The sequence below is a fragment of the Camelina sativa genome, chromosome 4, assembly GCF_030686135.1.
Source record: "Camelina sativa cultivar CO46 ecotype springtype chromosome 4, ASM3068613v1".
Classification (NCBI taxonomy): Eukaryota; Viridiplantae; Streptophyta; class Magnoliopsida; order Brassicales; family Brassicaceae; genus Camelina; species Camelina sativa.
The window spans coordinates 24,556,373-24,571,647 of NC_141883.1; the positions used below are offsets into that span (position 1 = coordinate 24,556,373).

General features: G+C 38.0%; 5 protein-coding genes and 1 non-coding gene across 6 annotated transcripts; 1 reads left to right on the plus strand and 5 right to left on the minus strand.

Annotated features, from left to right (window-relative positions):
- Positions 1–10: 10 nt before the first annotated feature.
- Positions 11–1,152, minus strand: LOC104784104 (putative methyltransferase PMT22). Its single transcript, XM_087511503.1, has 3 exons — positions 552–1,152; positions 240–389; positions 11–160 (listed from the first exon to the last, which is right to left on the minus strand). The coding sequence occupies exons 1-3, from the start codon at positions 654–656 to the stop codon at positions 11–13; spliced, it is 405 nt and encodes a 134-aa protein (XP_087367629.1). The 5' UTR covers positions 657–1,152.
- Positions 1,153–1,750: 598 nt separating this feature from the next.
- Positions 1,751–1,823, minus strand: TRNAK-CUU (transfer RNA lysine (anticodon CUU)). Its single transcript has one exon. It is a non-coding gene; the product is annotated as a tRNA-Lys (tRNA).
- Positions 1,824–2,607: 784 nt separating this feature from the next.
- Positions 2,608–4,396, minus strand: LOC104781500 (ferritin-3, chloroplastic-like). The gene is made up of 8 exons (XM_010506191.3): positions 4,039–4,396; positions 3,811–3,894; positions 3,650–3,710; positions 3,449–3,536; positions 3,281–3,342; positions 3,113–3,178; positions 2,943–3,006; positions 2,608–2,843 (listed from the first exon to the last, which is right to left on the minus strand). Exons 1-8 carry the CDS (start codon positions 4,311–4,313, stop codon positions 2,803–2,805), a joined length of 741 nt encoding a protein of 246 aa, XP_010504493.1. The 5' UTR covers positions 4,314–4,396; the 3' UTR covers positions 2,608–2,802.
- An 882-nt stretch (positions 4,397–5,278) lies between these two features.
- Positions 5,279–8,412, minus strand: LOC104781501 (putative leucine-rich repeat receptor-like protein kinase IMK3). Its single transcript, XM_010506192.3, has 2 exons — positions 6,241–8,412; positions 5,279–6,148 (listed from the first exon to the last, which is right to left on the minus strand). Exons 1-2 carry the CDS (start codon positions 7,973–7,975, stop codon positions 5,517–5,519), a joined length of 2,367 nt encoding a protein of 788 aa, XP_010504494.1. The 5' UTR covers positions 7,976–8,412; the 3' UTR covers positions 5,279–5,516.
- A 2,122-nt stretch (positions 8,413–10,534) lies between these two features.
- LOC104781503 (PRA1 family protein B1) lies at positions 10,535–11,447 on the minus strand. The gene has a single exon (XM_010506194.3). The coding sequence runs from the start codon at positions 11,445–11,447 to the stop codon at positions 10,818–10,820; it is 630 nt and encodes a 209-aa protein (XP_010504496.1). The 3' UTR covers positions 10,535–10,817.
- A 381-nt stretch (positions 11,448–11,828) lies between these two features.
- LOC104781502 (tRNA (guanine(37)-N(1))-methyltransferase 1) lies at positions 11,829–15,262 on the plus strand. Its single transcript, XM_087511505.1, has 11 exons — positions 11,829–11,966; positions 12,161–12,258; positions 12,346–12,450; positions 12,838–12,898; positions 13,112–13,187; positions 13,298–13,784; positions 13,879–13,998; positions 14,092–14,235; positions 14,557–14,663; positions 14,789–14,863; positions 14,972–15,262. Exons 1-11 carry the CDS (start codon positions 11,872–11,874, stop codon positions 15,026–15,028), a joined length of 1,425 nt encoding a protein of 474 aa, XP_087367631.1. The 5' UTR covers positions 11,829–11,871; the 3' UTR covers positions 15,029–15,262.
- Positions 15,263–15,275: the final 13 nt, after the last annotated feature.

Sequence of the window (15,275 nt, forward strand, 5' to 3'; positions counted from 1 at the left end):
GGCGCGCTTTTTAAAACCAAGGAGCTTCGTGTTCGTCTTTAGGAGCAAATGACATTGTGATTACGTTTTTATCAAGTAAAGTCCCACCAAAGCTAGCCACACCACAACCAACATCAAGAACCACTCTCACTTTCTTCCCCCAGTCAAGTACACGTAACGTCTGTACAAAAAAAAGAAAAAACCAAAACTCAATAAAACTGAATCAAATGTTTTGGTTTATGTGTTATATGTTTTTAAACCTTTTGTATGAAGTTGATGTAGTGAATAACACCGTCTTTGAATTGAGTTCCACCTCCAGGGAAGACAAAGAAAGGTCCGGATTTGCGCACCCAGTTCTGATCTTTCTTGTATTCTACAAGCTTCGGGTGAGGAACATTATCATACCAAATCTGCAGAAACAAGAATTTTAGAAAGCAGAGCAATCACAATAACTAAACTACTTTGAATCAACAAAGCAAGAACCAAGAAAACCTTATCTCTTTTTTGCAAGAACCAAAGAAACCGTAACAAAAGAAAATATCTTACCGAAAAAATAGAAACGAGTCTCTCACCATGTCCCTACTCTGAGGCCAAGGAAGAGGAACTTTGTAGCGTTGTGGCAAAGGAACCAAACATTTAGGCGCAGGCTCAGGGCAATGTCTCTCTCTGTGCTCCATGTTCCTCTTCGACGTGAGTTTCTTGATAGCTTTCGTGTTATCCAAACAAGGTATGTAATCTGGACTCTCACATCTCTTCCAATCCACCTTCAAACTCACATTCCATTCTTTGTCTTCTTTACGCCAATCCAATTCCAAACCTTGATCAATCGGATGATCATCGACTCGGGTCTGATTAACCGGTGGTTCCGGAGGAGATGATGAGTCGTCGTTGGTGGGACTCGAGATTGGTGTGGCGGTGGGGATGTTGGAGAGAGAAGATCGACGGAGATTAGAGAGAGACAAGTAAGGGAAGAGATCGATGGTGTCATTGGTTAAGAGAAGGATCGTGACTGATACGAGCACGAGTGAGAGAACACAGAGACCTGAGAGTTCTCTGTGTTCTTGATCATTTCTTTCTTCTGTTTCTTCCACACAATACAATAGAGAGAGTTACTCTGATCGATCTTGAGAAAATGAAGAGAAGAGAGATATTGTAGTTTATGTGTAAAGAGCTAAATATAGAAAACAAGATTGGCAATAAATAAATAATATAAGACATGTGTCATGCCATTACTTGCTCTGACGTGATGTGAATTGTGAGATATGGAAAGTAATCTTATAGTATCTTTTATGAAGTTACGATAATTGTATAGTTTGATGTGCAAGTTAGTGGATGAGAATAGGGTACAAAAGGTGAAATTGGTTTAAACCGGAAAATCTTCCTATATTTAAACCGGTCAGTTTAAGGAGCATTTGCCTTTGTGTCTGTCAATTGTCTCAATAGAAGGACCAACGCTATCAAAATTGCCTCTCATAAATTAAATATATAACTTCGTGTGAACGAATTGCTTAGTTGTAGTCTACTAGTCTTGTAGATTAATTTGATTGTGAACAAATTGCTTTAACTATAAAGTCATTTGGTTGTTAAATAAAGAACACATCAGACAAGATTACAAATGTAAATCATAATACAAAAGCTCATCCTCATGTGTCTTCTTCATCATCTTAGAAACAATTACAAAAAGCTTTCCCTTTAGTTCACTTCAGACGTTCAAGTCGAAACTAGGAAAGTACCAAAAGCTGTCTGATAAAAAAATAAAGCTACCAATAGTCGCCCACCGTGGGGCTCGAACCCACGACCACAAGGTTAAGAGCCTTGCGCTCTACCAACTGAGCTAGACGGGCTTGTTGTTTGTTTTCTCCTTCTAACTTAATATTGGTAACTCTAAACGTAAACATGAAATAGATTACTACTGTACTGGTGGAGCTGGATGGTCTAGACTCTAGAGACACTACGCCCATGACATGTATCAGACTTTTTTTTTTTGGTAAGGGACCGAGAGAGAACTTACCAGCCAGTATTATTGAAATTTAAACGAAAATTACATGCTACACCTCTAAGACACGCATGTCCCATTACATCCTCTTGCAACAAAGTTTCAATACACGATAGAGCATTATTAAAAGCATAAAAACCTAAAGATAAACTAAAAGCATAGTTCGCCAATCCGTCCGCAAGGCCGAGGCTATTGGCTTCCTTATACATGTGTGACATCCGGACTTTATCAACTAATTTTTTACCATTCCTCAATCTTAAGTTCATCGATTCCAAGTCGATGATGTCTATCCTGAATATTTTATACATGTGAAATATATTATACCGCGTACACGATATTATACAAGATATTATAAAATTGTTTTCAAGAACATCGTATTAAATTGACGAAATAACAAATTAAATGGTATATGTTGTGGCCTGTGGGTCATTAGATAGTTTCCTTACAAACACGATACACCAATTATAACATAAAATCTTGACTGTATGGACACTGATTACTGATCTCATTGGATTAGCACAATGTTTATTTTTCTTGGATAAAGAATGTTTTGGTACCACTTAGTTAAATAATACGAAATTAAAACATACTACTTTCATGCGCGGTAATAAAAGAGTATCATAAAACAATGGTTGATGTGAAAGGTTCTAAAGGAAACTGATATATTAGGAACATAATATTGGAAAATAAAAAGAAGGTTAACCCAAGAAACATAATAGCTTGTTTTCTCTCACAAAAGGAACAGATATTAAATCAAGTCTACCTCACAAAGATATTAAATAACTCGAAAGTTAAACCAAACTGCGAGATTACAGCTAAAAAATCGATCAAGCAGCACGCAGAAGCTCCTGATCGAAATGCCATGTTCCTGTATACAGAAAAAAAAAAAAAAAACACAAAGTGTGAGGCACGAAGTGGACGAATGTGTTTTATATTAGTTTTAAAACTGATTAAACAAATAGGTTACCATGTCCTTTGCCGAGTCTCCTAAGTTGAGAAACATATTCTGAGATTTTCTTAATAGCTTCCACCTGCGAATGTTATTTTTTAAGTTCATTAGATTCCATTTTTGACAGATCCACAACCTCCCATATCTTTGCCACTAACAATAGAACGTGTCTGTGTATTTTGTTTTACCTGTTCGCTCAGATACACACTCTCAATAAAATCTGCCAACTGGACATCATCGTTCTTGGAAGCCACCTGTTGACCAACACATTATTCAAATACCAAATTGTATTAAGAAACTAGTAGCAAGAACTATGACTTGAACGCCATAAACAAGAATTAGAGAGACGGTCTTACACTGTGCAGGTTTAGGAGCTTTTCATTGACTAGCTTCTCCAATGAGAGAGTAAGCTCCATAGCTGGCAACAACAAGGAACACCAAATTATACATTCCAAAACTTCAATATTAATAATAATAACATCACACCAATCTCTCAGAAACGGGAAAAAAAAAATAAGCTTTACCATAGAGAGCATCTCCTTTCTCAGGGTGATCAAACTCAGTCTGAGGAAGCACCATGGACTGTAACTTGACCCTCCCACCACGCTTGTTCTGTAGATCGAGTTAAACAAAACGGTGTTAGTATATAAAACAAAACCTCAGACGATAGAGGAGGCTAATGAAAAAAACAAAAAAACAAAACGAAATCGTTGGCTAAAAAGGACCTGATACTCCATCAACAGCTCAGCGTGCTCTCGCTCTTCAACACTCGAATCCTTGAAAAATCTGAGTAACAGAGACAACTTATTAAATCAACACACAGAGTCACAGAACGAACATTAAGCAAAAGGGGTTTCCAATAATAATAATAAATAAAAAAACTCACTTGGCCAAACCCTTGAGGGCAACATTATCACGATCAAAATACGCATAGAGAGCGTGGTAAACGTAGGATGCGTTATACTCCACACTGCAAGCAAACGCCAAAATCCAGATTCATCAGATACTCAATAAGCTACAAAATCAATCTCAGTGTTCCAAGACAAGACAAGACAAAAAAAAAAAAAAACAATTGACTCAATCGACAGATTTAGAATTCTAATCTAAGACGTACTTGATCTGCTCGTTAACAGCGGCTTCGCACTCTGGGGAGTACAATTGACGAGCAAGAGAAAACTGTTGACCAGAAGGAACAAGATCTAGTTCCTTCTTCACCTCTTCGAACGGCTCAAACACAACGCCGCTCAACGTGCTTGATGAACCCTTGGTACTAGCACGGAGAGCGAACGAGAGGTTTCCGGGTTTTACAGAAGAAACCGAAGAGAAGAGAGGAGTCTCTCCATGAATGTTCAAGAGTGAGAAAGTAGAAGCAGCAGCTTTGAGAAGCATCTCTTTTTTTTTTATCTCTCTCTCTCTCTCTGTGGAAACGATATTGGAAGAGAAGAAGAAGAAAGGGTTCTTGTGGTGGGTGAGGAGGCGATTAGTGGCCGAAGGATGTATTATAAATGGATGATGAGGCGGTAGATGAATGACACGTGTATGGATGAGATTGAGAGTTGGGTTTAGGAGCGTGTCAGGCGTGTGGTACTACCGCTTTGCTGGAAGATATTTACATTTTCTCATCGGTTTTTGTGTAATTTTGGGCCCTCTCGTTTTTTGGATTTTTCCTTTTCGGCTTTTTCTGTAAAGAAATTTTTACATTTTTCTTTGGTGAGAAACAAAAAAAGAGGAATATTCTCAAATTAGGGAGTTTTACTATAATATTTTATAATTTATTAGAAAACAACCAAAACCTATCAAGATTTTAATAGATTTGCAGAACAGATTTTTAACATTTTAATAATATATATGTACAATTTTTACCATATTAACAATATTGAAAGATTTGAAACTAAATAATATGTGCATTTTTAATAATATTAAATGATTTAAAACTAAATAATATGTACATTTTCTAATAATATTAAAAGATTTGAAACTAAATAATATGTACAATTTTTATTTTTATTTTTTTTAATAATTAATTGTGTAAGTATCAATGTGACAAGACGAAAAAAAAAAACAAATATCACTGTGACTGGTGGGGCAAGTGCATTATGATTCATTGTGTAAGATGTAGTAGAATTCTCAGCACGTGATGTTTTCCTAAGTTAGGGGATTATACTTCTCTGCCAACTTTGTTTGTGTTTCACTGTTTTGGCTATAAGTTGTGTTGAGCATTTCATTCTTATACAAAGATTCATTTTGGTATTTGGTTAGATAATGTTCTCTTCTTTTCAGTGTATGTGCCCATTCCAAACTTACTTACACTTCAACTGTAGATGGTTGAATCTCATATCTTGTAAGTTACCTTCTTGAAACCCAAATCGAATTTTTCACTAATGCTCAAAAGACGGAGGAAACGGCTTGGTGAAAGAGAAGAAACATGGCCAGTTTACACTATTTACACACACAAACTGATGACGCAAATGATTCAAAACACTGAAACGAACAAAGAAATAAAAAAACAAACTACTTGGAAGAATTAAAGAATTGCAAAATCTCTACTATTACAACATTCCAATAACTACCAAAAATCTCCACTCTTTCTTTCTATTGGCTTGTAGAAGCAGAAGCTTCAGGAACATCAATCAACGACGGTTCAGATGTTGTTGTTGTTGTCTCTTCAGGTCTGATCTCTCCGAGTTGTGTCATGACTTGTTGAGCTTCAGGTCTTGTTGATGGTGTTGGATCAACACAATGCAATGCCAGTTTCAGTGTATTCAAAATCTCATCACCCATTGTGTTCACATCATTCAACAGCTCCAAATCGAAAACCTCATTAGTCCACTCTTCTTTAACCGCTGTTGCAACCCATTGAGGCAAATCCACACCGTTTAAGGCCTCGCTCGGTGATTTACCTGTCAAAAGCTCCAATATGATCACACCGAGGCTGTACACATCGGTTTTCGTGTTGGCTTTCTTCAGCTTAGAGAGCTCAGGTGCTCTGTAACCTAACGCACCAGCTGTTGCAATCACGCTTGATCCTGCTGCTGCTGTCATTAGCCTTGAAAGACCGTAATCTGAGATCTTGGCGTTGATGTTCTCATCCAAAAGTACATTGCTTGATGTTAAGTTTCCGTGGATGATATTTGCGTGCGTGTGAAGGTAGAACAAGCCACGAGCCATTCCCTTTATTAAACTCATCCTTATAGGCCAATTGATATGAACATCTGGTCCTCTTGCTGCAATTTCAAACAGAGTTGTAAAATGTTAATATCTTAGCAAAAGTACAAAACTTTGAGTCTATTCTACCAAAAGAAACTATCAAACTTACCATGGAGGAATGTGGCTAGACTTCCTCTAGACATGTAATCGAAGACAACAAGCTTCTCTCCCTTGGGGCCTAAGTAGTAAGCCCTAAGTGCAAGGAGGTTCGGATGCCGGATTCTTCCCAATACATTAATCTCATTCTCAAACTCTTTCTGGCTTTTGGTGATCTTTTCTCTCAATCTCTTCACTGCAACTTGACTTCCATCTTCAAGTGTAGCTTTGTAAACTGTTCCATAAGTGCTTTTTCCCATAATCTCTGCTGTTGCACACAGAAGATCATCTGCAGTAAACGCCATTGGCCCATCAAAATGAACCAGCTTCCCTCCGTTTTCACCTCCAGCTTCAGCTTCCCCTCCTTTCTCGGTCTTCGCGGCTGCAGCTCCAGGTCCAGCCTCTCCGCCCTTAGGTTTTGTTTCATTGACTTTCTTCCTCAGCAAGCAACATAGAACACATACAAGGATAAGCATGACTATGAGGAGTGCTCCAGAAGCAATGAGGATGATGTCTTTGGTACTCAGATTCCTGTGAGATGATTTCTTTTCTTTTTCAGGAGACGGTGAGGGAAGAGTTGGACATGGCGTTGAAACGCTGTATCCACAAAGCTCTAAGTTTCCGACGAAAGAGGAGGCATTGAACTTTTGGGACAAGGGAGTAGGAACAGGACCCGATAAGTTGTTATAAGAGACATTAAAGAAGCCAAGGCTATTCAGATCAGAAATCGAAATAGGAATCTCTCCAGTAAGTTTGTTCTGAGACAAATCCAGATGTGTAAGAGAAGAAATGTTTCCTATAGTTTCAGGGATCTTGCCACCTATACTGTTACTGCTAATATCCATTGTTCTAAGCTTAGTGAGTTTGCTAATCTCTGAAGGTAGGGTTCCACGGATCCTATTATGACTAAAGGAAAACTCTTGCAGCTGAGTTAGGTTGCAGAGTGAATATGGGAATGGACCAGAGAGAGAGTTGTGATCAAGAGATAAGACACGAAGACTAAGAGACTTACTACCCCAAGTATCTAAGATAGGACCAGAGAGGTTGTTATGGTCAAGAGCAAGAAACTGAAGAGAAGAAGAACGAGAGAGACTCACTGGGATCTGACCAGAGAGTGAATTGAAACTGAGGTTAAGCCTAAGAAGCTTAGAAGAATCAGCAAGATTCGGTGGGATAATCTCAGAGAGCAAGTTATGGCTGAGATCAAGCGTTTGAAGGAAACGTGAAACACCGAGAGAAGCAGGTATAGAGCCAGTGAGACGGTTGTTAAAAAGCTGGACTCCTCTGAGATTAGGAATGAGTCCCAATGACATTGGAATCGAACCTCCAAGATTGTTGTCGTGAAGACTAAGCTTACGAAGAGCTTGAAGCTGTCCTATTTTCTCAGAGATCCTACCTCCAAGACTCTTCCATGGAAGTTGAATCACAATGACTTGACCTTGAGCACATTTGATTCCAGACCAGCCACCAGAGCAAGCACTGGATCCAGAACCGTTCCAGCTTCTCAAGAATCCTCTAGGATCAATCAGCTCTTGCTTAACTGCTTGAAGACCTTGGTAATCAGCTTGTGTGATCACTACACCGTCCCAGGCTTGGCTTGAGCTGGGAGGAACGAAGAAGATGAGGAACACGATTAGGTGAAGGAGAAATCGGCTTCGAAGTGAAGCCTTGGGTTGATCAATGGTGGTGTTGATCATACTTAAAGAACTGAAATCAAAGAGAGCTTTGTTTTGGGTAAGAAACTCCATTAGAAGAAGAGAGAAGAAGAAGCTTTGAGATAATTTATGAGTTAATAGTAGCTTTGAGGAGGATGGAACAGAGAAAGAATTTCGAATTGAAAGAGTTTTGTAAAGAGAGAGATGGGTTTCGTTGGGAAAGAACAACACAGCACGTGACCATCTTAGAGAGAGAGAGAATCTTGATGAGTGTTTCTTTTATCTTCTAGTGAGAGAGAGAGAGAGAGAAGGGGGAGACAAAGATCAGGTGATGGCAATAAGAGGTTGGGGGGTGAGAACAGTGGCTCTCTGCTTCTTTGCCTATAATACTAAATGAGCCTCCAACGGCTAGTTTCATTTATTTGTATTAATTAATTAGTGTTTGAAAACACTTTGTTTTGTTCGATGGGTTTTGGTCACTCTTGCTCTCATGTCATGTTGTTTAACGGTGTTTGTAAATTATTATTACTACTACTACTACTAAATGTCATTGGGAATTTGGAACCACTTATTTTTTTCTAGGATTTTGTAGGTCTTGTTGAATGCATAAAGGTTGGTTTTATTAGTATCAAAAACGATAAAATCATCAATCACAATACAAACAATGTTGGTTCTGACAAAGAAAAAAAATTATTAGAAAACCAAAATCTTTGATTTTGTCAAAGAGTAGTTTATCAGGATTCAAATTTGAACCACTAATAATATTAGTTACATTCAAATTTACTCGGTTATTTTGTAACTTTTGCGATTTTTTAGATTAAAAAAAAAAATCTGTTAGCTAGTAGTTTGTATGTGAGGTCAACATTATTTAATTTTATTCCAAATCTAAAGAAAGAGATCAAAGTAGAGTTGGTCTGAACTGAATAAAGTACAAAAATAAAGCAGACAACATACAGTATTTTAAACTTCTTTTTTGTTTTTCGTTTTGCAGACCAGCTTCGTTTAGTGCGCCGGAGCTGCCCTTATGGACACGGACAATGGACCGCTCCTTCACTTCTTCTCCTAACGGCTATATTTTGCTGGGACCTACAAGCCATGGATCACTCACACTAGTGAAGCCCATACTTAATGACTATAGTGCCCCTCTAAATTGGGAACTAGTAAAAGGTAGTTTAAGAAGAAGAAGACACACGACTTTGAAACTTGAAAGTGAAACTTTACCCATCTTCACAATTAAAAAGAAAAAGAGGAGAATGGTGTGTGCCGTACGAGGTTATTATTATGTTATTGTCGACATTGATCTTTGTTTTTTTTTTTTTTTTTTTTTTTAATACTCAAGATAGTTGCTGATTGGTTGGTACACGCGTACCGCTGGGTTTACTCTTTAGATTTGAATCTCTAGATCAGAATGACCAATTAACATGTCGTCATCTGTTATGGTTAACAAGAATAAAAATTCTAGAGATACCCTCTTACCTTAAACTCAATGATGTCATATACTATAAAATGCTATACCACAAGACTTGCTCGTCTCGGGTCTCGGTATCATTCTTGCATAAAGTTTGGCCGAATCGTTTTATCAAGCTGATAAAGCTGTTGCTAAACCAATTAGACAGAAGTGGGTTCTCCTTAAAATCTTCTTTGACCAGTGGGAATTGAAGGCCAAAACTATACCAGATTGCCCAATTTTTAAGCACATAAAATATTAGTCTAAACAATCTCGTAAGGTTAACAATACACAAACGAATAACCATCAACCTCGAGCAAGCAATAAACCAACTAGCAACACCCTACTCTTTTAATCGGATCACCTTGTGTTCACCAAATCCCTTTAACAGTAAGTGCTATATTCCCAAATGTGGGACTATGAGCAAATTGCAGACTGATTCTAGTTTGGCAGACAAATTGTTACCCTTCTTTTTCATATTCTTAACCTTTCTTTTGGTAGCAAACAATAATGCCAAGTTAAGATTTATATCATGAATCCGACTTGCCGACCATATGATCCACACAGCTGGATCGAAATTAGATACTTAATTTTGGCCATCTGATAAAGCTTCAGAAAAGGGAAAGCAAGACAATCATATCTATCCCACCCATAAAGCATAATAGATTCTCACTTCAAATCACCAAACATGTGAGCAAAACTAGGAGATAACTGCAGTTAGAGAAAAAGTAGCCACTATACGAGCAATGTAACAGCTATGAGCCTATGAACACTAAACTAACAAGCGGAAAAGATTCCATGGGGATTGACACAGAAAATAGCACATATCTCAAATAAGAAGATGACGGAACAACTGTTAAAAGAATTTCACCAGTCCTACCCTAAAGCGCTGTTCTCTAAGTGACTGGCTACTATCCTCTACTAGCCACAGTGAAATGGATCATTTAAACAAGGAACATGCACCACACATAGAACACTCTAGTTAGTACTCTACATAAATCAAATATTAGTTACTCTATAGCATTCTGAAACTACTAAGTTTTCTAGCTAAGTGCTTCCAGATCAAACTGTTCTGTCACTTAATCTCCATTAAACTGCTAAGGAACTCTGAATGCAAATAGAACATTTTGGTTAACAATGCTCTGAAAGTCACTGCTACTGATCAATTTAACAAGAGAACAAAACTGATTGAAAGGAGATGAAAGTTAAACAGTGAATCGCACAATACGAGAACGATAGAGAAAGATCAACTTTGAGTTTTCTACATCTGAACATAAGAGTAAAACAACACAAGAAGAAGCAGATATTGCAACAAAAAATTCGTAGTTCTAAATCTGTAGAGCTTCATTACGAATCTACATTCAAATCAACAACACCAAATCCCTAAAATCAGTACCGAGTTACCAATCACAACTGTAATTAAAAGGCACGAATACTCATCTCAACTCCAGGTTGGTTTGTTGACGAGATCTGAATCGAATCCAGCTCTTATACTCTCCCCGAGACAGCTGCAGCAGCTGAGGTAGCAGAACCTCCAAGGAATGAGAGTAATCCAGCATTGGCAGGCTCTTGATCGTCCAAGAATAGATCATCCGGAACCACAAACGCACCGTGTACGCAAACAATCGCAACACCAACCATAAGCGCAGAGGTTAAGAGAGATCCAACGCTCGTCATAAACACGACGACGATCGTAGACAGCACAAGAGCAAGCAACGTCTCTCGATCAGAGAAAGTGCGACCGAAGACAACCAATGGCTGATCTGATGGCCGGAATAGGTAAAGGAACATCCACGCGCTTAGTAGACCGAGGAGGACGAGAAGGGAGAGAGGATGAGAGAAAAGCGAAAAGGCGAGCACGAGGGAGACGATGGCGACGTAGTTAACCTTGAAGTAGGCGAGATTTTTCCTGATCCGGGACAAGGCATCGGTGAGAGATTCAGGACGAGCCATGGAACTCCGATCGACGAGCTCCGTCCATGGACGACGCTGTGACAAGCCATCACGGATCGAGGTGGAGAGGCGTGAGAAGAAAGTACGGAAAGCAGGTGTGTTGATTGGTGGCTGAGATTGAACAGCTGGCTGGTTTGTGACAGGTAGCGTCGGTGGAGTTGACATTGCGGTGGCGCGTGCGGTTGGGTGCGGCTGATCTGGTCGTGAGGTTTCGGATCCGCAAGTGTGAACCAAAAACTCAAGAGTTGTGTAGTTCTGAATCAGAGCTCGTGGAGATTAGATATTTTAGGGCCTGAGTCTGACCATAAGGTTGAGCCGGCCCAAAACCTCAAAGTCGCCGGTTCGATTCCTCTTTTTGCCTTTTTTTTTTAGATCAATTTTTATTTTATTTTATTTTATTTTAAATCAAACCCTAAAATACCGAGAGCGCACGACTAAAACCTTGACGGCTTCACTGACGGACGCCACGGGTCTGGTCATCTGGTGGTTCGTTCTTCTCCTTCCGCCGATTTCTTCACTCGGTTGTTTCTACTTTTCTCATCTTGTCTTTTGGATACTTGGAACATTGTAAAACGACACCGTAAGCACCATGTTTGATGAAAGCAAGTTCGATGTCGATCTCAAGTTGTGGGCTCTTAGAATTCCGCGTGAACTCTGTAAAAGTGCAACTCGCATTCTCGATGGGTACGTTTCTTCTTCAATAACTCAAATTAATTGAGCTACTGATCATATGACTTTCAGTTATTTGTTTGCTTCCGTTACCATTTTTTATCCAAAACTTCAATGAGAAAGTTGAGTAAAGCAGCCATTGCATATTTGTAGTGTGTTTCTGTGTTCTTACTGATGTAAAGGAAGTTACTTGGTTTGATAACTTGTAGGTACATGCTCAACATGCCACGAATTAAGCCCATCACTGAAGATCCTACCTGTGAGAAGACTCGTTTGGTGATATTGTCTGAAAACGTTAAAAGTGCTGGTGAGAGTTAATTTTTCATCTGGGGAATGTGTCTAGGAAATAGTGGGATTATTCGTATTAACCAAGTTTTTCTTTGTTATAGGACAGATTTGTCGGAGATACCGGAGGATAAACTTAACCAGATTAAGAAACTAAGTGAACTTGAAGTTGTTCCTCATTCGGTTTCTCTTGGGTATTCCTATTGGAGTGCAGGTAAGACAACAAATTCATTAGGAAGCTTCTTTCTATTACCGTTTCTATTTTGGAATTAACAGGACGTTTTGAAGAGCTAATTTTTCTGCTTGCTATCCTTTATGTTCTGTTTGTCACAATCTTCTATTGTGCTCTTTAATCTAAAGCTTTTAAAGACTTTTTGTACATATGTATGATTAAAGTTGCTTACCATTTGCTTTTAATTATTGTTGGTTCGTTTTCTTTGCCAAATGGTTTGTGGTACCCTGACATTTGCCCCATTTATCTGGTTATTGCTATTAAATGGTTTAACGATTTTTTGGTTCTATTAGCCTTGATTCTTGTTTCGTTAAGTCCTTATACTGTTTAGGTAATATGAAACCTTCTGATATCAATCTTTTCTCGCAGATCACATATTGAAGCAGATTCTGCCAGATGGAGTGGATATACCTTCATCTTTTGAAACAATAGTTAAGTACTAAATTTCTGCTTTCTTTTTTAACTCAACAACCTAGATTAAAAAGCTCTGGTGGCATGATCTAGCAATTTTGTGTGCATTTGTTATAAGTCATTTCTATCCAGTCTGCAACCTAAAGACTAATTGGGTACATTTTCTTGCTATGTTTTCAAGTATTATGAATCCTCTCTCAAGAGAACCAACATATCTTTGCTTACTACGTGCAGGTCATATTGCCCACTTAAATCTACATGATGAGCTCCTTCCATTCAAAGATGTTATAGCAAAGGTTATCTATGATGTAAGTTTTTGATGTTCTTTTCATGATATCATTTTTTTTTTTTTGATAATTGCATCTCGTCTCATTACAGCAAATGCATCTAACCTTCTGGTGGTCTTCTATATTTCTAGAAAAATTATCCAAGAATCAAGACAATTGTGAATAAAGTTGGGACTATCAGTAATGAGTTTCGAGTTCCAAAGTTTGAAGTGCTGGCTGGGGAAAATGATATGGAAACAGAAGTGAAACAATATGGGGCAAGATTTAAGCTGGACTATGGCTTGGTATATTGGAATTCTAGATTGGAGCATGAGCACATGCGGCTTTCATCTTTGTTTAAACCTGGAGAAACCGTGTGTGATATGTTTGCTGGTATTGGGCCTTTTGCTATTCCAGCTGCACAAAAAGGATGCTTCGTTTATGCAAATGATTTAAATCCAGACAGTGTTCGGTACTTGAAGATCAATGCAAAATTCAATAAGGTTGATGATTTGATTTGTGTGCACAATATGGATGCTCGTAAATTTTTCTCTCAGTTGATGACGGTGTCAACTTGTGAGGGTAATTTGCAATCAGTGGCTGATGATATAACAAAGGAAGCAGTCGTTAGTCGAGGAGGTAGTTCTTTTGATTTAAACTATATTTTTTGCATTATAGTTGGCATAAAGAATAACTTTTAATGGTGGGTTCTCTTTACTGTGCTTAACCATAGCGGAGACTAATTTGGAAGATAAAAATGCTGGAATTAGTGGAGAGGAGATACATGAATCCAATGCAACCATAAATGAGGCTCTTGGTGCAATTAAGAAACCCTCTGGTATTACAGAGACAGGTACGGAAAGTCTCAGAAGATTTTCTAAGACATTCTGTTTCTAAATATTGCCTTGGGGATCATCACAATTCACAAGTATTTTATTGAGTGCAGAAAATGGGGTAGGAAAAGACTGCAAGAGTAAAGAAGGACATGCAAATAAGAGGTTGAGACAAACATTGCTTCCAATTGCAAAGCCATGGGAACATATCGACCATATTATCATGAACCTTCCAGCTTCTGCCTTGGAGTTTATAGGTATGTGAAATTTGGGACTAGTCTTAGACTTTTACGTAAGAAATTGCAGCTCACGAAATAATGATCTTGATTCAGTATACTGGTTCATGGTTTACATTGTGATGCTGTTTAGTTTATGTGAAAAGAGAGTTTCATTAACTACATTCCACATTAGCAAGTTAATTAGGACCAGGATCAATATAAGTAGGAGATGCATCATGTTTTAAGGCTTATATGTGTGTGATTTGTTCTTCAATTCTAGTTAAGTAATAAAAAAGGAACTCATCTGTTTTTTCATTTTTATTTTACTAATGCATATAAGCTCTGTAATTGTTTTTGCAGATTCTTTTAGTAATGTTATTCAAAGGAAGTATTGGAAAGGACCTCTTCCTTTAATTCATTGCTATTGTTTCATTCGTGCAACCGAAACCACAGAGTCTATAATTGCAGTAAGTATAAACCAGTCCATCCTGCTTAGTTTTGTTTTCTTCACTATCATATATTTTATACCAAAGTGGTAGCATTTTTTGGCATGCCTTGAAATCTAAAATACAGCTTGTGTGACATTTTAAAGGAAGCTGAAACTGCTTTGAAGTTCCATATAGAAGATCCAGTCTTCCACAAGGTCAGAGATGTAGCTCCAAACAAGGTAAGATCCCACTAATCTGTTTTTCTTTTAGCTTGAATGATTTTTGGTACATTATCAAAAGAGAGATCTTCTCTAGTTCCTGAGCTTGAATATTTTTGTACACTGCAGGCGATGTTTTGTCTAAGCTTTAGACTACCTGAAGCATGCTTGAAACAAGAAGAATAGAAGACATGTTTAGGAAACGAACAGAACCAAAAACACCTTGGAGATCTCCTCTTTTTTTGTTTTTTTTGGTATCGTAGTATATCAGGAATCATTAATGAATGAGATGACTGAGTCTTCTTGTGTCAAAGAGAGTATTGTTGTATCGTAGCAGTTTAAACTCATTTGCTACAAATGATTGAACTGAATTGTTGAAGATTCAGGTTTGGTTTTATACTGAGAGGTCCTTCCATTGTTTTTACCTTCGCAC